Consider the following 21,307-nt stretch of genomic DNA (forward strand, 5'->3'; position numbering starts at 1 on the left):
AACACGACCAGATTTGGCGTGCCAACCAATCAGCACTTTTCTTGCTCAGCATATATTTTTGTGCCAATCCTGATGCGTGCAAGATGAAAAGATTCAACAGCATGTGCCTTTTTTTCAACAAATAAAAAGTCATTTTTAAAAAACGTTCAAAACACTGGGTACCCATATCCAAAATCAGTTCGGCATCAATTCCCCCCCCCCCCGCCCTCCTCTCATCTCTAACGGAAAGGGACAGGAAGGGTCGCTGCTTCTCAACCATTAACAAGGGTTTTACCACCCTGACGTCCCGCCATTGCTGAAGCCCCTTCCTCATCAGGTTTCAATGAGATCACTTTGTACGTTTCTCTTTGAATGGAGAGAGACTGAGAAAAGCGTGCGCAATGCGGGGCCTGCACATGATTTGCTGGTCTTCATTGAGTGGATTAGAGTACAGGAGCAAGGTCTTACCGCACCTGGGCGGCCCCCTGGACGAGGCCTCACATGGGCGGACCTGGGGTGAGGCCGCACAGGGGCGGGGCCTGGGGTGAGGCCATACATGGGCGGGGCCTGGGGTGAGGCCACACATGGGCGGGGCCTGGGGTGAGGCAGCACATGGGCGGGGCCTGGGGTGAGGCAGCACATGGGCGGGGCCTGGGGTGAGGCAGCACATGGGCGGGGCCTGGGGTGAGGCAGCACATGGGCGGGGCCTGGGGTTGAGGCCGCACATGGGCGGGGCCTGGGGGTGAGGCACATGGCCCTGGTGACACCACATCTGGAGTACTGAGGGCTGTTTTGGTCTCCTTATCCAAGAAAGGATATACTCGTCCCGGAGGAAGTGCCACAAAGCTTCACCAGACTAATTCCTGCGGTGGCAGGATTGCCGTACAAGAGAAATTAGGTCGACTGGGCCTATATTCACTGGAGTTGAGAAGAATGAGGGGATATTATTCTAAATTCTAGCGAAAACAGGTCTAATTTATGTAATTTCACCTCGTAACTTTTATTTTCTATAAATTTAAAATACCCAATTCATATTTTCCAATTAAGGGGCAATTTAGCGTGACCAATCCACCCACCCTACACATCTTTGGGTTGTGGGGGCGAAACCCACGCAGACACAGGGAGAATGTGCAAACTCCACACGGACAGTGACCCAGAGCCGGGATCGAACCTGGGACCTCGGCGCCGTGAGGCAGCAGGGCCAACCCACTGCGCCACCCTCTCTTCGTAATTTAACCGGTCATCCAGTTAATTGAAAAAGTGTTTTTTCGCTCGGATGTAAACGTGTTTAATCCTGTGTTAATGATAAAGTTTGTTTTAACGGAAGAGGTGGGTAGGTTGCCAGTGGAATCATTCCCCGCCCTGGTTCCGTTTCACCGTCCGGCTTGAGACTCCCCATTACCCTGACCACCACCCCCCCCCCAACAATCACCCCCAAAATTACCTGCAGTTCCCTGTTGAGCCATCAGCGCCGACACCGGGATGGTTTTGATGATGGTGGTAGTGCCGGGTTTGTTGGTGGTGTTCGGCGACATGCTGGTAATGCCCAGGATGGTGGGTTTGGACACGGGGGCTCCTCCGCCCGGCTGCGTGGTGGTGATGATGGTGGTGGGCTTGCCGTCGGCCGACGTCACCAGCTTCAGGATGGTGGCCCCTGGAGGGAGCGTTCCTTTGGTCTGCATATACACACCCGCACCCCAACCCGCGGGTGGGGGGAAAGAAACACAGGGTTAGATCCGACCGTCAAACAGCAAGACAACAACAACAACAGCAGCCCAGGTGTAATAAACACAACCCTTCGCTCAGGAGAGATGGGGCCGGGCACCTCACAGATGGCTCAAGTCAGGTAAATGAAGGAGGAATCTCAGTAATTGGCAAAAAACACTTTCAGCAGAAGGGAACAGAAAAGGGGAAATGAGGAACGCGCACAAACACATGAGGTCTGGACACGCCTTGGAGGGTCAGCTTTTGTGGGAGAGACTCAATCTCAACTCGGGAGTCAGAATGGAAGAAGGGAACTTGTGCACGCTGCATATTCCCAGCCCACTCTGCTGCTGAGTGTTTCCAAACTGTCGGAGGGCTGGCACTGAGGTAGCGCCATGTTGTCGTAGGACTGGCGCCGAGGGGTGCCGCGCTGTTGGAGGGCCGGGCTTGCCGAGGGTCACCGCTCTGTCGCTGAGCGTCGGCGCTGAGGGAGCGCCGCACTGTCGGAGGGTCAGTGCTGAGGGAGTGCCGCACTGTCGGAGGGTCAGTGCTGAGGGAGTGCCGCACTGTCGGAGGGTCGGCGCTGAGGGAGCGCCGCAGTGTCGGAGGGTCAGTGCTGAGGGAGCGCCGCACTGTCGGAGGGTCAGTGCTGAGGGAGCGTCGCACTGTCGGAGGGTCAGTGCTGAGGGAGTGCCGCACTGTCGGAGGGTCGGTGCTGAGGGAGCGCCGCACTGTCGGAGGGTCAGTGCTGAGGGAGTGCCGCACTGTCGGAGGGTCGGCGCTGAGGGAACGCTGCACTGTCGGAGGGTCAGTGCTGAGGTAGCGCCGCACTGTGGGACGGTCAGTGCTGAGGGAGCGCTGCACTGTCGGAGGGTCAATGCTGAGGGAGCGCCGCACTGTGGGAGGGTCAGTGCTGAGGGAGCGCCGCACTGTGGGAGGGTCAGTGCTGAGGACGCGTCGCACTGTGGGAGGGTCAGTGCTGAGGGAGCGCCGCACTGTTGGCGGGTCAGCGCTGAGGGAACGCCGCACTGTCGGAGGGTCAGTGCTGAGGGAGCGCCGCACTGTCGGAGGGTCAGTGCTGAGGGAGCGCCGCACTGTCGGAGGGTCAGTGCTGAGGGAGCGCCGCACTGTTGGCGGGTCAGCGCTGAGGGAGCGCCGCACTGTCGGAGGGTCAGTGCTGAGGGAGTGTTGTACGGTCGGAGGGTCAGTACTGAGGGAGCGTCGCACTGTCGGAGGGTCAGTGCTGAGGGAGGGCCGCACTGTGGGAGGGTCAGTGCTGAGGGCGCGTCGCACTGTCGGAGGGTCAGTGCTGAGGTAGCGTCGCACTGTCGGAGGGTCAGTGCTGAGGGAGTGCTGCACTGTCGGAGGGTCAGTGCTGAGGTAGCGCCGCACTGTGGGAGGGTCAGTGCTGAGGGAGGGCCGCACTGTGGGAGGGTCAGTGCTGAGGGCGCGTCGCACTGTCGGAGGGTCAGTGCTGAGGTAGCGCCGCACCGTCGGAGGGTCAGTGCTGAGGGAGCGCCGCACTGTTGGCGGGTCAGCGCTGAGGGAGCGCCGCTCTGTCGGAGGGTCAGTGCTGAGGGAGTGTTGTACGGTTGGAGGGTCAGTACTGAGTGAGTGCCGCACTGTCGGAGGGTCAGCGCTGAGGGAGTGCCGCACTGTTGGCGGGTCAGCGCTGAGGGAACGCCGCACTGTTTGGAGGGTCAGTGCTGAGGGAGTGTTGTACGGTCAGAGGGTCAGTGCTGAGGGAGTGTTGCACTGTCAGAGGGTCAGCGCTGAGGGAGCGCCGCACTGTCGGAGGGTCAGCGCTGAGGGAGCGCCGCACTGTCGGAGGGTCAGCGCTGAGGGAACGCCGCACTGTCGGAGGGTCAACGCTGAGGGAACGCCGCACTGTTGGAGGGTCAGTGCTGAGGGAGAGCCGCACTGTCGGAGGGTCAGCGCTGAGGGAACGCCGCACTGTTGGAGGGTCAGTGCTGAGGGAGCGCCGCACTGTCGGAGGGTCAGCGCTGAGGGAACGCCGCACTGTTGGAGGGTCAGTGCTGAGGGAGTGTTGCACGGTCGGAGGGTTTGGCTCTGTGGATGTCTGGCACTATCAGGGAATGCCATATTTCGGACAAGGTATCAAGCCACAGGCCAACCTACCCTCTCAATTGGGCGGAAGGTTTCCTGCAACCACGAAGGCAGAAAATGAAGTGGGACTTCAGCCATGTAAGTTGTGGCTTAAAATCCATTCCTTAGCCAACATCACTTCACAAAAAAAAAACATAACCCGGGTCGCTATCACATTGTGTGAACTTGCTGTCCGCACATTGTCGTTTCCAACGTTACGTTCCATAAACAAAAACCGTGACTGGCGTAAAAGGCGAAGGCTTTCGCTCTACTATTGACGCGCTTGAACATCCTACTCGGAAATGCACAAACTGCACGCATGGCGCCCACACCTGTATGTACTGCGTGACTGCGCTCGACGTCGCTTGACCCGTCACCATTCCCGACTGGACGGGCTTCGTCTGAACCAGCGACACCATCTTCCCCAGGCTGGAGATCTGGGTGAACACACACACACACATATCAAGACGTTAGAGTGGAGGAGCTTTCACCAGTCCGACATGCCGGGGGGGGCAACATGTTCACGCCACGTTCACCAAGCAGCACCAACTCACACTGGCAGCCGAGTGCTGACATCACAAAGGATGGGGGAAATGGCCGACGGCGTCAGAAAGGGTCTCCGCCATGAATGATGCCGTCAAAAGTGACGCTGCGGCCAGAGGCATCCCCGGTGTGCACAGACTCTGGGAATTTGTCCAAACTGGGAGTGCATTTGGAGAGCGGGGCTGTCACCTGACGCAACCATTTTGAGGGAGGCTGAATGGGCATCCTCCTGTTCCTGTGTAACAGGCTCGAGAGGGGCTGAATGGGCCTCCTCCTGTTCCTGTGTAACAGGCTCGAGAGGGGCTGAATGGGCCTCCTACTGTTCCTGTGTAACAGGCTTGAGATGGGCTGAATGGGCCTCCTCATGTCCCTGTAACAGGCTGGAGAGGGGCTGAATGGGCCTCCTCCTGTTCCTGTGTAACAGGCTCGAGAGGGGGGCAATATTGGTCTCCTCCTGTTCCTGTGTAACAGGCTCGAGAGGGGCTGAATGGGCCTCCTCCTGTTCCTATGTAACAGGCTGGAGAGGGGCTGAATGGCCCCCCCGCATCCTGTGTAACAGACTCGAGAGGGGCTGAATGGGCCTCCTCATGTCCCTGTGTAACAGGCTGGAGAGGGGCTGAATGGGCCTCCTCCTGTTCCTGTGTAACAGGCTCGAGAGGGCTGAATGGGCCTCCTCCTGTTCCTGTGTAACAGGCTGGAGAGGGGCTGAATGGGCCTCCTCCTGTTCCTGTGTAACAGGCTGGAGAGGGGCTGAATGGCCCCCCCGCATCCTGTGTAACAGGCTCGAGAGGGGCTGAATGGGCCTCCTCATGTCCCTGTGTAACAGGCTGGAGAGGGGCTGAATGGGCCTCCTCCTGTTCCTGTGTAACAGGCTCGAGAGGGGGGCTATATGGGTCTCCTCCTGTTCCGTGTAACTACGCAACAATTGGCAGCTGCAACAATTTGACACACATGTTAATCGCCAGGAGACATCCTCAACGAAAGAGACACATACGAGCCTAATGACAAATCACTCGCCCGACCAATGGTAAGAAAGCGAGGGGAGGGAGAGTGTAGAGAGGGAGAGACATGAAAACAGTGGTGATAGTTACCAGTGCACTTCCGCCAGCCATAGAGATAGGGCTCTTCACCAGCGTGATGGTTTTAGTCACCCCTCCCACCACCGTGGTCACCACCTGCGCCTGCTGGGCCACAGTCACCGTGCCAGACTTGTGAACGGTAATGATCGGTCGCATGGGCGTCCCAGGGGTGCTCGAAGTCCCTACCTGAGCCGCTGCTGTCTTCAGCATCCGCGTGGCTGGATTGCTCACCTGGCGAAGGGGGAGGGGGAAGAGGCAAATGCGACAGGTAAATAGCGACAGAGGGATGATGCTCACACCCAAACGTGCACATACCCATACACCGGCGCAAAGGCACCATCGCGCAAACACACCGTGCTCACAACTGCACAATATTCAGTGCCATTGATTAAAATCTATCTATTGGACTGGCTCAGTGAACTTAAAGACAGTGAGCGGTGAGCATATTGTGGGTGCTTTTCAGGTGTGGTATTCCAGTTTAAGTGGGGAGTGTGTTGTGGACAATGGCTCTTTCAGAGGCTCTGAAGTTTTTGGGGGTGGAGACGGTCACACGCAGTACCTTACGGACAGAGACTAAAAGCAGACTGTCAGACACTGTAGTTAACATTACCTGACAAAATGCGAAAAGCTGAGGTAATTATGGCGGTGGCTATACATGATGATGATGTAGATGTGGGAAAGGCTGTACCGATCAAACATATAGGCTTAACACTTTAAAATTGGCACAAGTTAACAAAGAAACTGAGAGTATGCTTAAAAATGGCATAATTGAAGTGGGTTGCAGCCAATGGAGCTCAACCATAGTGAATGAACATAGAAAATACAGAACAGGCCCTTCGGCCCAGTTTTGCCCCAGAATAAATTAATCTACACCCCATCATTCTACCGTAATCCATGTACCGATCCAATAGTGATGGGACCAAAACCAGACGGTACCCAACGGTTGTGTGTGGACTATAGAAAGGTTAATACAGTTACAAGAATGGACTCTTATCCTATCCCACGTTTGGAGGATTGCATTGAGAAAGTGGGACAATCAGCTTTTATTTCCAAACTGGATTTACTTAAATGTTACTGACAGGTACCTTTATCCGGCAGGGCGAAGGAAATTTCAGCTTTTGTGGCTCCAGATGGTATATACCAATTCAAAGTTATGCCATTTGGCATGAAAAACACCCCAGCCACATTTCAATGGTTAACTAAAAACGTTGTTTCAGGATTACCCAATTGTGCGGTATACATCGACGATCTGGTAATATTCAGCCAGACATGGAAAGAACATTTAAAATATCTGATGGAGTTAGTCGATCGACTTCAGGAGGCGGGTCTGGTGATTAATCTAGTCAAAAGTGAATTTGGAAAAGCCCCAGTCACTTTCCTTGGCCATACAATCAGGCAGGGTTGAATGGTCCCACGGGATGTGAAACCAACAGTTATTGAGGAGTTTCCAATACCCTCGACACAAAGGGAAATAATGCGGTTTCTTGGTATGAGTGGATTTGATCGAACATTTGTGCAAACGTTTTGTAGGGTGATTGCTCCACTGATGGACTTGCTGAAGAAAATTTCAGTGGACAGCGGAGTTTCAACAGGTATTTGACTGCCTGAAAGCTGTGATAACCAATGCTCCTGTGTTGGGGAATTACAAAGGGACTCCTGTGATCAGATTGAACTAAAGTCTCTGACTTTAAAGAGAAATGCCGAGGCGTAGAGAAATGGACGGATCGGGCAGAGACCTTCTTGTTCAAAGAGACTGTCAATCGAGAAGGATTTCAGTTGGAGGAAGTAAAACAAAAAAAAATGGACTATATTATTATACCTGTTTGCATGTGTTGTTTTTTGAAACAAAAAAGTATATTTACTGTGTGCGTTTCTTAAAGGTGAGTGAATAGGTGAAAAATGAAACCATCTTGAAGTTGATGGTTTATTTTTTCTCTTGGGGGGAGGTGTCATGTGAGAGTACCTTTAAGAAATGAGTGTTTATAAATGGGTGTGTATATAAATATCTGTAGTGAGAGTACCTTTAAGAAATGGGTGTTTACTACTGCAGTGATGTCAGAGAGTGGGTGGAGCTGGGCTGTCAGCTTTTTACTTTCATTTTAGGCTGTTTGCTGCAGGGTGTGTTTTAGTTTCATTTTCAGTGTTGGAGCTGAAGCCAGACAGAGCAGGTGTACTCTTTGTCAAAGGTAACTGACAGAGAAAGTGGGAAATATTTATACTGTGGAGTGAGAAGTCATCTTTCATTCTCGCTCCACAGTATAACTATTTCCCACTTTCTCTGTCTGTTAGCTTTGACAAAGAGTCATCGGACTCGAAACGTTCGCTCTTTTCTCTCCCTACAGATGCTGCCAGACCTGCTGAGATTTTCCAGCATTTTCCCTTTCGTTTCAGATTCCAGCATCCGCAGTAATTTGCTTTTCTCCAGAACAGGTGCGCTGTTGATCTCTCTGCCATGAAAAGACTATCTCCTGATCATTTGGTGAATTCAGAATTATAAATGTTCTTAGTAATGAATGTAAACCTGATGTGCTTCTGGTAAAAGGTGTTTGAAGTCTTATAGATGTTAAAAGAAAAGCTTAAAGGATTACTTAGTGCTGTATTCTTTGGGAGTTGTATTTGAATTGATGGTTGCTAAGATGTTCACTGTATGTTTCAAAAAGGTTAACTTGAGTTCATAGAATAAACATTGTTTTGCTTTTAAAAATACTTTTCCATTTCTGCTGTCCCACACCTGTAGAGTGGGCCGTGTGCTCCCCATAACCACAATCTAGTAAAAGTTGTGGGTCAAGTGAACTCCATGATACACTTTCGGGTTCTCTAAACCCAGACCAGGACGAGGAACCCCAAACCTTCACACCCTGGAGCAATGATTCTGACCAAAGAAACTTTAATTTAAACACAGAATCAACCATATCGACATCAAAGAAATAGCTATGCAATTAACAGTTCTTACAAAATAAAATGAGAAAATCTGAACTGATGCCCTACATCTTCACTAGAAATATCCCAACCAGTCAATCCTGAACAGTTCAAATGCCACTTGCAAATCTAATCAACAGAACACGTTTACTTGCGTATCTCTGTGCAGAATCTTTTGGGCAGAGACCCTTTCAAGTGCAGATCCGGTACACCTCTGTCTTGTCAGATCTTTCTGCTCAACCTTCCAGCATTTGGCAAAACTGAAAACTACAGACAGACCTGGCTCCTCCCATTAATTATATATCTGCATCCCATGACAATGTCCCATCGCCTGCTTACCTAGGACGAAACACGATCCCTCAAATTACCTATACCCCAAGGAATCTCCTGCAATCCAAACACTATGCCATTAGCCATCTCTCTGTAAACAGGTAAATGGTTAAAATCAACAATTATCTCACCTTTTATGCCATCTTAGTTACAGCTTTAACAGACATACTGCCTGTATGTATTTTAAACCAGGGTTTTAATAACACTACTACCACAAATATGAAATAAATTGTAACCATTTCCATATTCATCACAAGATACTGAAGCAGTTCCTGCCCGCACTGCGCAGTAAGTCCTGGACAACATTCAAGCTTGGGCAGATAAGAGGCAAATATCATTCTGGGCATACAAGGGCCATTTCCAACCAGACAGAATCTCCTTCTGACATTCAATAGCATCACCATTGTTGAATCTTTCCTACTATGGGCAGCATGAGGGTTACCATCGACCAGAATGTACCCAACCATATAACGTCTGTGGCCCCAAGAGCAGGCCAGAAGCTGGGAATTGTGCGGAGAGTAATTCACCTCCTGATTCCCCCGCCAAAGCCTGTCCACCATCTACAAGGCACAAGGAGGGTGACGGGAATACGGTCCCACTCGCCTGGATGAGCATGGCTCCGACAATACTCGGGAAGCTCGTCAAAGTACCTACCTCCCCCACCCCCAATCAATCGACACGCTAACCCCCGCCTTCAAGATCCACTCACTCCATCCACCAACGCAGAACAATAGCCGCCTGTACCGTCCACCAGATGCACTACAGTAACTCGCCAAGGCACCAAGGATTCTATGACTCGACAGCACCACACAAAACCGCGTCCTCTACCACCTCGGTCAAGGGTAGCAGACGCCATGGGGAACACACACCCCTTGTGTGTAAGTTTCCCTACAAAGCTCCCCCACCCCCCCCACCCTGACTTGGAAATACATCGGCCCTTCCTACTCTGTCACTGGATCTCTCCCCCCCCCCACCCTAACAGCACTGTGGATGTACCTGCACCGCAGGAAGACTGCAGTGGCTCACCCTCCGCCTTCTCAAGGAGGCAATTAGGGAAGGACGACAAACGCTGAGCCGCCGCGGTCAGCGACGCTCTCAATCCGTGAATGTTTAAGAAAAGGCAGACATGTCGTGTCCCCCCCCCCCCCGAACACAGAGGCAATGGGGAGTCTCTACACCTACCATTATGGGACTGGACGCCATCTTGACAGTAGCAGGCAATGTGGAACCGGGGGCAACAGCCACCGTCTTGATCATAGTTGAGCCCGGGACACCAAGCACAGTGGGGATGGTGGTTGGCGAGATCTTTTGTGTTGCGGCCGCCGCCGCCGCCAAGGCCGCCATTCCGCTCATTTGCGTGTTGCCGCCAATCGTCTGGTTCGAGAAAGAAAATCGATGAATTGGGGAAACGTGAAGCCCCCCCACCCGCACCCGGTTTGACAGCAACATCTGTCCAGCGGGGGGGCATAGCAGGTACATCGTCATCATTGTCCTGATCCAAAACCTGCGCGGTAAGGGTCACCAGGCGCAGGACCCGCCGGCTAACTCCTTCTCCCCGCTTCACCCCAAAGCCGATGAGACCCGGCATGCGGGAGGGTGGGGGGGTCGAGGAAGCATCTGGAGCACCCTGCCGAACAGGGCTGCGGGTCAAGAGCTGGGAAACGTGACCGGACTGGATAAGGAGACAAGAAATAGGAGCTCGGCCCCTCGAGTCCTGCTACCCCATTTGATATGATTGTGCCAGATCTGATCGTGGGCCACAGCACCACTTTCCTGTCCGTCTTCCCCACCCTCCTCGCCGGTCAGAAATCTGACTAACTCACCCTACTATTGAACAAGAGAACAAGGTCTCGTGGGGACTCTGAGGTGTTGGTCAAGATACATGAGCCTAATTGGGACGGTGCCATATTCATGAAGAAGCCTATCCTGGACTTCACCAGCTCATTATGGGGGGGGGGGGGGGATTTTAATCGTGTTCTGAAGCAGAGGGTGGATAGGTTGGGCCCTAAGTCGATGCAGAGGTCGAGAATGGCACGAGGGGGCCGAGGTAGGGTGGGGGTGGGGGGGGGGGGTATGGAGAGGATGGGGATGGTGGAGGTTTGGCCAGCCAGGACAGGAGTACTCCTTATTCTCGCATGTGTATGGGATATATTCCCGGACTGACTTTTTTGTGGTGGCCGGGCAGTGCTGTTGGGGGTGGAAGGTGCGGAGTGCATGGGAATAGTGATTTCTGACCACGCCTGGGTGTTTGTGGCATGGGTTAGTGGCTGAGTGCAAGTGTTCGGACGAATGAGACAAACCTGGGGTATTTTGGGTCACACAGGGGAGTCCACTGTCCAGCTGTTCGCGCTGGCGATTGAGCCCTTGGCGATGGCACTCTGGGCCTCGGCTGAGTGGTGGGGGATTGAGGCAGGGAGCACTGGATATCGTTGTCTGCCGATGGCTTGCTGTTGTTTGTGACGGACCAGTCAGAATGCATGGACAGAATCATGGGCTTACTGGAGAGGTTTGGGGCCTTTTTGGGTTATAAATTGAATGTAGGGAAAAGCGAGATGTTCGCGATGAATGCAGAGGGGCTAATGGAGGAAACTGGGGACTGCCATTTTAGGTGGCAAGGGTGCGATCCAGGTACCTGGGGATTCAGGTAACGCATTAGTGGAATCTGACAGGGTTGGTGGAGACGGTGATGGGGGTCCTTAAAAGGTGGGATTCGCTGTACCCGACATTGGCGGGCAAGGTGCAAGTGGTGAAGATGAACATACTGCCAAGATTCCCATTTCTGTTTCAGTCCCTCCCAATTTTCCTCCCCAAGGCAGGTAGATACGTTACCTTCCGGAAGGTGGATACGTTAATCTCGGAATCTGTGTGGGCAGGGAAGGTGCCGAGGGCGAAGAGGGCTCAGGGAGGGAGGTGAGGAGTAAATGGGGAAGAGAAAATGTGCAAACTATATACGCTGTTCGAAGTTTAGGTTGTGTTATGTTGAATGTGTTCGGAATAAGGATCCCGACCTGCCACATTAGTCGAACCCCCTTCATCCCAGGAATTGGCCCCGTGAACCTCCTCTGATCGGCCTCCGACGCGGGTAAATCCCCTCCTTAAGTAAGGGCAAGGAAGCCAAACTGTACTCAGTACTCCAGGTGTGGAAATGCCAACAGATGGAGCGAGACTTTCCAACCGTAACACTATTCCTCTCTTTTGTGGAGGGCACCGAAATGGCAGGCTGAAAGGGTTGCCGCCCGTTCAGTTTTCATGGTTGCCAGACTTCCCAAAGAATTCTAAAGGTTTGGGGAGTGAGGTGCGATGAAGCAAATTGCCGGCGTGCTCAGGCGTCGCAGGAACACTAATCGGGGCGGGGGCAGCACCCGCGGGTCTTCGGGCAAACACTTACCATGCCTTGGGTGCCCTGGGCAGGCACCACCATGCGGACCCCAGTGGGTAGTGTCGTCACAGCGCCCGGTACTTTCGGCAGGTTAGCCGCCTGCCTGACAGCAATGAGCGAGGTCCCGGTCGACAGGACTGTAGACGTCTGAGGTGAGGCCACCCGGAGGACTGCCGTTGTGCCTGAAGGTAGATAAGGGGGGGGGGGGGGGGGGAGAGAGAACGTGAGGCTGACTGATCACTGGGGAGGGGCATGGGAAAGGTCGGTTCTCGAGATTACCGACCCCCTACATCGGCGCATCTCGCAATACTGTCCCACTTCACTAGTGCCCCCTCTATTACTGCCGCGCCCTCCACCACCGTACCCTCCATTACCGCCCCCTGCACTGCCACACCCTCCATTACTGCCACTCTCCATTACCGCCCCCTACACCACCACACCCTCCCATTATCACCCCCGACACCATCACCCCCGACACCGGCGCCCCCTCCATTACCATCCCCCTACACCACCGTACCCTCCATTACCGTCCCCGACACCGCCCCCCCCCCCCTCCCTCCATTACATCCCCCTGCACCGCCACACCCTCCATTATCACCCCCGACACCGGTGCCCACTCCATTACCGTCCCCGACACCGCCCCCCCCCCCATTACATCCCCCTGCACCGCCACACCCTCCATTATCACCCCCGACACCACCCCCTACACCACCACACCCTCCATTATCACCCCCTACACCGGCGGCCACTCCATTACCATCCCCCTACACCGACGCCCACTCCATTACTGTCCCCCTACACCGGCGGCCATTCCATTACCATCCCCCCACACCGGCGCCCACTCCATTACTATCCCCCCTCACCGGCACCCACTCCATTACCATCCCCCTACACCGGCGCCCACTCCATTACTGTCCCCCTACACCGGCGGCCATTCCATTACCATCCCCCTACACCGGCGGCCATTCCATTACCATCCCCCTACACCGGCGCCCACTCCATTACCATCCCCCTACGCTGGCGCCCACTCCATTATCACCCCCGACACCGCCTGTCCCCCTCTCCATTACCATCCCCCTACACCGGCGGCCACTCCATTACCATCCCCCTACACCGGCGCCCACTCCATTACTGTCCCCCTACACCGGCGCCCACTCCATCACTGTCCCCCTACACCGGCGCCCACTCCATTACTATCCCCCCACACCGGCGCCCACTCCATTACCATCCCCCTACATCGGCGGCCATTCCATTACCATCCCCCTACACCGGCGGCCATTCCATTACCATCCCCCTACACCGGCGCCCACTCCATTACTATCCCCCCTACACCGCCGGCCCCCTCTCCATTACCATCCCCCTACGCTGGCGCCCACTCCATTATCACCCCCGACACCGGCGCCCACTCCATTACCATCACCCACACTGACGCTCCCTTCCATTACTGTCCCCCTACTCTGGCATCCCCTCTATAACCCCCCCCTCATTACCACCCCTTTACACTGATGTTCCCACCATTACCGCCCCCCTGCATCGGCGCCCCCTCCATTACCGCCCTCCAACACTGGCATCCCTGCACTGGCACCCCCCCCTAACAATTTCCACCCCTCTACACCGGCACAAACCTCTAATATTGTGCCCTACACCAGCACAACTTCCAATTCTGTCTCCATACTCTAGCGCACCCTCCATTACAGTCTCCCTGTACTAGCGCACACTCCTTTACTCTGTGAGAGGCCAGTCCGCTGGGGGGCTGTCAGACCTGTCGAGATTGTCCAGTATTTTCTGTTTATGATTCAGGTTCCAGCATCTGCAGTAATTTGCTCTTGTTGAATTATTGTCTTCTGGCAGTAGGTCAGCGACAGAGCTCCAGAGTTCGGCATGAAGGCCAGCCGATTTCTGGCCCACCAACTCAAACGGCAGGCGGCGTCCCGGGAGATCAATTCCGACGGCAACCAGGTTAATGCAGTTTTTAAATCATTTCACCGCAATCTTTATAGATCAGAGCCTCCTGCAGATAAATCGGTCATGTCCAACTTTCTGGACAGTCCACCCATCCCAACGGTTGAGCTGGATAGGAAGAGTGAGCTGGACTCCCCGATGTACCCCAACAAAATCTTAAAATGTATTGGGTTGTTGCAGTCTGGCAAGTCCCCAGGTCCAGATGGATTTCCAAGAGGTTCTCGTTCATGTTTATTATCGGACTTGTTAGTTGACTTCCTATCAGGGGGTTGTTGCCTCCAATCCTCAACCAAGTCTCTATTTCCTTGTTACTTCAGAAGGAATGAGACCCGACACATTGTGGTTCACATTGTTCCATCTCGCTACTGAATGCGGGCTTTAAACTACTTGCTAAGTTGGTGCTTAGGTTGGAGCCTTGCCTCCCAAATATAAGCTCAGAGGATCAAACAGGTTGCGTAAAGGGCCAACAATCCCCTGAGGCACGGTAGCACAGTGGTTAGATTAGTTGCTTCACAGAGCCACGGTCCCAGGTTCGATTCCCGACTTGGGTCACAGTCTGTGCGGAGTCTGCACGCTCTCCCCGTGTCTGCGTGGGTTTCCTCCGGGTGCTCCGGCTTCCGCCCACAGTCCAAAAACGTGCAGGTTAGGTGGACTGGTCGTGCTAAATTGCCCCTTAGTGTCCAGAAAGGTTGGGTTGGGTGGGGTTGCTAGGTTACAGGGATAGGGTGGCGGGGTGGACTTGGGTAGTGTGCTCTTTCCACGGGCCAGTACAGACTCGATGGGCCGAATGGCCTCCTTCTGCACTGTAAATTCTATGATTCTGTGAATTGTCGGCCAATATACGTCGCCTGTTAAATGTTGTCCCCCTCCCCATCCACAGTGCCCAAGCGGAGGTGGTAGTATCTCATGAAGCTGAAAAGGCATTTGATAAATGAGTGGAATGGAAGTATTTATTTGAGACTCTTCGGAGGTTTGGATTTGGCGCTAAGATTTTCCTAGATTCAAGCTGCCCATGGTCCCCACTCCTGTTCGCTCTCGATAGTTCGGAGGTTCTCTAAGAATTGGGAGGGGTATTAGTTACAGTGGGGTGGAGCACTCTCTTTACAGCCAGCTTCCTCCATTGAAGGCGTAATGAAGTTGCCCTTCTCGGGGCAGCACGGTAGCATGGTGGTTAGCATAAATGCTTCACAGCTCCAGGGTCCCAGGTTCGATTCCCCGCTGGGTCACTGTCTGTGCGGAGTCTGCACGTCCTCCCCGTGTGTGCGTGGGTTTCCTCCGGGTGCTCCGGTTTCCTCCCACAGTCCAAAGATGTGCGGGTTAGGCGGATTGGCCATGCTAAATTGCCTGTAGTGTCCTAAAAAGTAAGGTTAATGGGGGGGGGGGGTTGTTGGGTTACGGGTATAGGGTGGATACGTGGGTTTGAGTAGGGTGATCATGGCTCGGCACAACATCGAGGGCCGAAGGGCCTGTTCTGTGCTGTACTGTTCTATGTTCTCTGGGTATAAATTGAACTTCGGCCCGAGTGAGTGCTTCCCGGCTAATCCCCCCTGAAAGGCAAGCCTGACTGGGGGCGTTAGCTTTTCACATTGCCAAGACAGGCTTCCGCTCTGTGGGGGTCCGGGTAGCCCACAACTGGGCCTTACTTCACAAGTTAAATGACACCAGTCTGGGGGCCTCACGGCGCCGAGGTCCCAGGTTCGATCCCGGCTCTGGGTCACTGTCCGTGTGGAGTTTGCACATTCTCCCCTGTGTCTGGGTGGGTTTCGCCCCCACAAGCCAAAGATGTGCCGGGTAGGTGGATTGGCCACGCTAAAATTGCCCCTTAACTGGAAAAAATGAATTGGGTACTCTAAATTTATAAAACTTTTTATTTCTCTTTTAGTGTCTCCCCATTTTTCTCCTCCAGTCTTTTTTATCAAGGTCAACAAACTGATAATCCTGTTTGATTGGGGTGGGTAAGAATGCTAAAATGCATCATGTTCTGCTTCAAAGGGTCAGCGAGTCGGTGGGGGGGGGGCCTGGCCCTCGCCAATTTATTGTTTTATTACATGGCAGCTAACATTCAATAGATATTGTTGTGGATCAGCGATCCAGATTCTATTTGGGGACAAAGGGAAGCTCGTTCCTGCAATACTTTTACTTTTCTCACCAGTGGAAGCAACTGGCCAAATCTGTTTGGTGTTTCTATTTTAATCCCTGCCCCTACATCATTAGGCTTTGTTTTAAACCTGCAGGCTTTAGTCAAACTGAAAACACCCCAATCTAAAGTACTGGCCCAGGTCTCCCCTTGATGCCCTATGGCATAGCCCGTGATGTCATGTTGATGGACTTGGCAGCAGCCAATCAGCTTGTCTGATATCCGGGCCTTTGATGGATTCTCGTTTGGGATTGGTGGAGCCGTTGCTAAATTTCTGGGGCAGAAGAGGCAAGCTCCATTTTGTCTCAGTTTTCCGAGGAAGCAACACACAGTCAGTCCGGGCTCTCTCTGTCAGCTCCCTGCCGTGGCAATTTGAATGGGTCCAGCCAGTCTGGGGAGTAACTTCTGCCTTAAATATCTCCAACCAGGTCTATGAAAGGCTAAAATCTCTTGTTTGAAAAGCCCTGGCGATTTAAATACCTCAAGCTCGCCGATGAAAGTGACCTATGAGAGGAGCTGTGGGCAAATGGACATTTCTATCCTGATTGAGAACTGTGAAGCCAGTGCTTCACATTCTCTCTCCCCTGTTGGATTCTTCCTGAGGGTTCAGAGCAAGGACAGGGGCCCACATTGAACTCTCATGCTGAGAACTGCAGTTTCAACTCAAGTGCAGCTGATAGTCCACCCTGTGGGCACAGGCTAGAATTGCACAGTCCTCAGGGCGGGAGATGAAGATCCTGGTTGTTAAAAGTGAAGGCGACTTACCAGAGAGCATTCTACAGCCTGCAGGCTCTCGTGGAAGGCCACCATTAGAAGATCGCTGGCTACAAACACCTTTATCTCGCAGCAAAGAACCACCTCACTCCTTTTAGTCCCTGTTATTTTCAATCCTTTCCCTATCCCTACCGTACGTTTGTCTTGTGTGTGTCTGGGTGGAGGATGGGTCGGGGTTTGGGGAATAGTTAGATTTGCAGACCATTGTTCTAATCTTGCCATTATATATTCATCTTTTACCATGTATTGCTTAATGTTTTACGTACAATCTGGTGCCTGGAACTCATTGGAAGGGTCAACGGTTAAAGATCTCAGGAAAATACACACGTCATTGGTTAATTCACTAATGTTGGGACTCCGGGGTAGGTGGGGCTGGAATTGACCGCACACTCTTGCAGGGTCTCTTAACAATAGTCACTGCAACGTTTCCCTTCCCCCCCCCCACTCTAGATTTTCCTCAAGCCCAGTCGTGATCACCTCCCTCAGGTTTTGGAAACCGTTCAGACAGCATTTCAAGTTCCGTTCCCTTTTTTTCCCCCCCCACTAGCCTTGCTTTGCAATAATCACCTTTTCCTACCTTCCGGTTTGGGCCCAACGTCTTGGGGAGTGAAAGCTCTGGAGCGGTTTGGGGACTTGTTTGTGGAGGGGAGGGCTACTAGTTTCAGGGAGTTAGCTGATAAATTCCTGCCTTTTTCTGTATTTTCCAGCCCCCCGCAAGGCTTTTCCTTCCCCCCTTCCTTTGGCGCCACCTTTTTCCTTGACGAGGAGGATCCTGTCCCTGGCTCGGTTTTGGCGAAGGCTTTATTTTGGACCGACATCCTTTCGTGGGATTCAGAGCCGGTGAGTGGTGTGATGGCGAGTTGGGAAAGTGAACTGGGCCACGTTCTTACCGGTGAGGTGTGGAGCGAAGGCCCTTCACCGGCTCAACGCCACATCTTCATGCGCTCGACTGGGATGAACCCGAAGTATTGCACAGGACGCACTGGACTAGGTCGAGGATGACCAGATTCTTCACGAAATGTGGAGGATAGACGTGATGGCTGTTCTTTTGGGCCAGCTAACCACACGCATATGTTCCTGTCCTACCTAAAACGTGTAGGCTCCTTGGCTTCATTCTTCAATATCATAGTAAGAAGTCTTACAACACGGGGCAGCACGGTAGCATTGTGGATAGCCCAATTGCTTCACAGCTCCAGGGTCCCAGGTTCGATTCCGGCTTGGGACACTGTCTGTGCGGAGTCTGCACATCCTCCCCGTGTGTGCGTGGGTTTCCTCCGGGTGCTCCGGTTTCCTCCCACAGTCCAAAGATGTGCAGGTTAGGTGGATTGGCCATGATAAATTGCCCTTAGTGTCCAAAATTGCCCTTAGTGTTGGGTGGGGTTACTGGGTTATGGGGATAGGATGGAGTTGTTGACCTTGGGATAGGGTGCTGTTTCCAAGAGCCGGTGCAGACTCGATGGGCCGAATGGCCTCCTTCTGTACTGTAAATTCTATGTCTAACACCAGGTTAAAGTCCCACAGGTGCGTCGAAAGCTAGTGTTTGAAACAAACCTGTTGGACTTTAACCTGGTGTTTGTGAGACTTCTTACTGTGCTCACCCCAGTCCAACGCCGGAATCTCCACATCAGGTCTTCAATATCATGTCAGAGATCCCCCCATGTGGAGTTAGGCCCCGTGTCTGCTGGTGGCAGTATCAGATTCGCCGGTGATTCAGCCCAGGGTAGAGGCGGATGTTGTCGATTTTGCCTCACCGAAAGCCCGGAAGCGAATATTGCGGAGTTGGAAGTCGCACTCCGCCCAGTGCCTCTGCTTGGCTGGGTGACTTAATTCCATTTCCTGCGTTTGAGGAAGTTGAAGTTGACCATCAGGAGGTCGGTGGAGAGGTTCTATCGCTAATGGCAACCATTCATATCCTTTTTTAAGGAGTTAGTCACCACCAGTTGTTAGGAGGTTTAGGTTAGTTGTGTGTTTTTCCTTATTTTTGTTAAAAAGTTTTATATGGGATTGTGATGTTTTGCACTTTGCTTGTTTTTCTGATTGGTATTATAAAAAACTTTTAATAAACATTTTTTAAAAAGTCATTACCAATTCAATAACTGCCTTAATTTGTCAATGCGCCTCATCGACAACCGTTGCCGTGACAACAATGTCCTCCTGGATTACAGTCCCCACACCAGTGCACACTCAATTACTGTCCCCCCACAACTTTGCCCCGTCAATTACTGACCCCGACACCAGTACCCCCTCAATTACTGTCCCCCTACAACAGTATCCCCTCAATTACTGTCCCCCATACCACTGCCTCCTCACTTCTTGTCACCCTACACCAGCGCCCCTCGATTAGTGCTCCCCTAACCCACTGCTCGGCGGCTGACTGCAAACACTCACCTGGGCCTCGGACCCCCGTGGCACTGCCCAGAATGGTCTGGGGCGACGGCAGGGCCGCAGTGACTGGGGAGGTGCAGGGGACGGCCGCCCCCGGCTGCGGCAGGAGCGAGATGCCGACCTGCTGGGGCGAGGGGGCGGCTGAGGCGGGGGCCGGGCTCTTGGGCTGCCCGGCGGGCACAGAAGACAGCGGGTGGGCGGCGGGCGAGGCGACGGGGATGTCGTACTTCTGGAGCTGCAGCAGGTAGGTGTCGGCGGTGGGCACGGCCCCCCAGCTCACCTCCAGAGAGTTGGTGTTGGCACGGACCAGCTGTACCCTCGAAGGAGCCGGGGGCCTCTCTGCAAGGGGAAGAACAGCCAGGGGTTAGGTGCATCAGCAACAAGGGTTTCCGAGGAGGCCAATCTGCATCCAATCAGATTTGGGTCCATTTTCTCCCTCAATGCCACTTTCCGACACTACCCCCAGGAGGCGACAGTGTACTGGTACTGTCACTGGAGGAGCAATCCAGAGACCGAGTGTGAGGAATGTAGGAATTTCAGATATATGTTGTGGTGTGTGTATCTGGTACAGAAATGGCTAAAAACTGGAGTTAGATCCGTACGTGACTGCAGTGATGTATTTTAAAATCCCGGTTATCAGGCAGACAGTGTGGCTACAAAAGGTGCAATTAAGATGTCATAAAAGAAAGATCATAATTCATTCCGACCATGTATATTGTTTACCTAAATAGGGCCAATGGAATTTTGGTTACAGAATGGTTCCCCGGGGAGACGATAATTAGAGACACTGTCTTAGCCTTAGTCAGGTGGTCAGAACCCAGTTGGCGGGATAATGTGGTTAATGGGAGGAGTACGTGGAGGGGGGGGGGGGGGGGGGGGGGGAGGGAGTGGCGTTCTGATTGGATGCAGTTGGGGGGCGGGCGTTGGGCATAGAAGGGGGGCCGAGAAGGGTACGCGCAGGACGGACAGGGGACGAGAGGGGGAGCACGCAGGGCAGAAGGAGGGAGCCGGGGGGGGGGGGGGGGGTCGAGCGAGGGAGCGTGTGGTGGGGGACCGAGAGAGGGAGCAGAGTAAATTAGGGGCGGCACTGCTGCTTCACAACGCCAGTTCAATCTGGGTTCAATTGCGGCCTTGGGTGACTACGTGGAGTTTGTACGTTCTCCCCGTGTCTGCGTAGGTTTCCTCCCGCAGTCCAACGATGCACAGGTTAGGTGGATTGGCCATGCTAAATTGCCCCTTAGTACCCAAAGGTTAGGTGGTGTTACAGGGACAGGGCGGGGGAGTGGGCCTAGGTAGGGTGCTCTGTCAGAGGGTCGGTGCAGAGCCGCTGGGCTGAATGGCCTCCTTCTGCACTGCAAGGATTCTATGAGGACACCAGATTCTGAAAAGGGTGTCAGGTTAAAATTGAACTCAATTATAAAATCTGGAATTGAAAATCTAACGACAACCGTGAAAGCCATCGTCGACTGTCGTACAAGCCCATCTGATTCACAACACCCCTGCCTCACCGCAGCTGGTGCTCGCTACACTGGACTCGAGCACCGCCACCGGGCCTCTGTGCGGCCTGGCCAAAGGCCCGGCCTTTGCCTCAGCACAGGCGCTGCGTTCAGCGACGCTCGCGCACAGGAGCGGTCACTTCCAGCCTTGGCTGATGCTCGGCTCCCCCTCTCCAGCCCAGGATTCCATTCTCCTGCCTAACATGGGTACCATTCGGGAGTTTTGGGGGGTGGGGGGGGGGGGGGGGGGGATGGACTGGAGGCTTTAAATTTGCAATGAAGCACAGCTGCCCAGTAGCGGAGAAAGATCAGAGTGACATTGCGAAGGGTATGTAATCATTCACTCTGTGTGCCTGGGAAAAACTGTCACTCAGTTGCTGTCTTGGAAATAAACCAATAATTGGGAGGCCTTCATCAATGTACTAATACAGGAATTAACAACACTGCTAAGAATGATTGAGAACTAGAAGATGACACTGACTTCAGTGCGAGTACGTGGAGGGGGGGGGGGGGG

The 21,307-nt window shown here is 53.4% G+C and overlaps 1 protein-coding gene across 1 annotated transcript in view; it reads right to left on the reverse strand.

Moving 5' to 3' along the window:
• Nucleotides 1-19,643, reverse strand: part of LOC119955914 (host cell factor 1-like) — a gene marked incomplete at its 5' end in the record, with an annotated part of 24,627 nt that extends 4,984 nt beyond the window's left edge. The window contains 6 exons of the mRNA XM_038782572.1: nt 1,424-1,655; nt 4,122-4,226; nt 5,424-5,642; nt 9,843-10,034; nt 12,049-12,221; nt 19,301-19,643. Of these exons, the coding sequence (XP_038638500.1) occupies nt 1,424-1,655; nt 4,122-4,226; nt 5,424-5,642; nt 9,843-10,034; nt 12,049-12,221; nt 19,301-19,643 (1,264 nt within the window). The remainder of the gene's footprint in view (nt 1-1,423; nt 1,656-4,121; nt 4,227-5,423; nt 5,643-9,842; nt 10,035-12,048; nt 12,222-19,300) is intronic.
• Nucleotides 19,644-21,307: the final 1,664 nt, after the last annotated feature.

This window comes from Scyliorhinus canicula, chromosome 21 (assembly GCF_902713615.1).
Source record: "Scyliorhinus canicula chromosome 21, sScyCan1.1, whole genome shotgun sequence".
NCBI classification, from domain to species: Eukaryota; Metazoa; Chordata; class Chondrichthyes; order Carcharhiniformes; family Scyliorhinidae; genus Scyliorhinus; species Scyliorhinus canicula.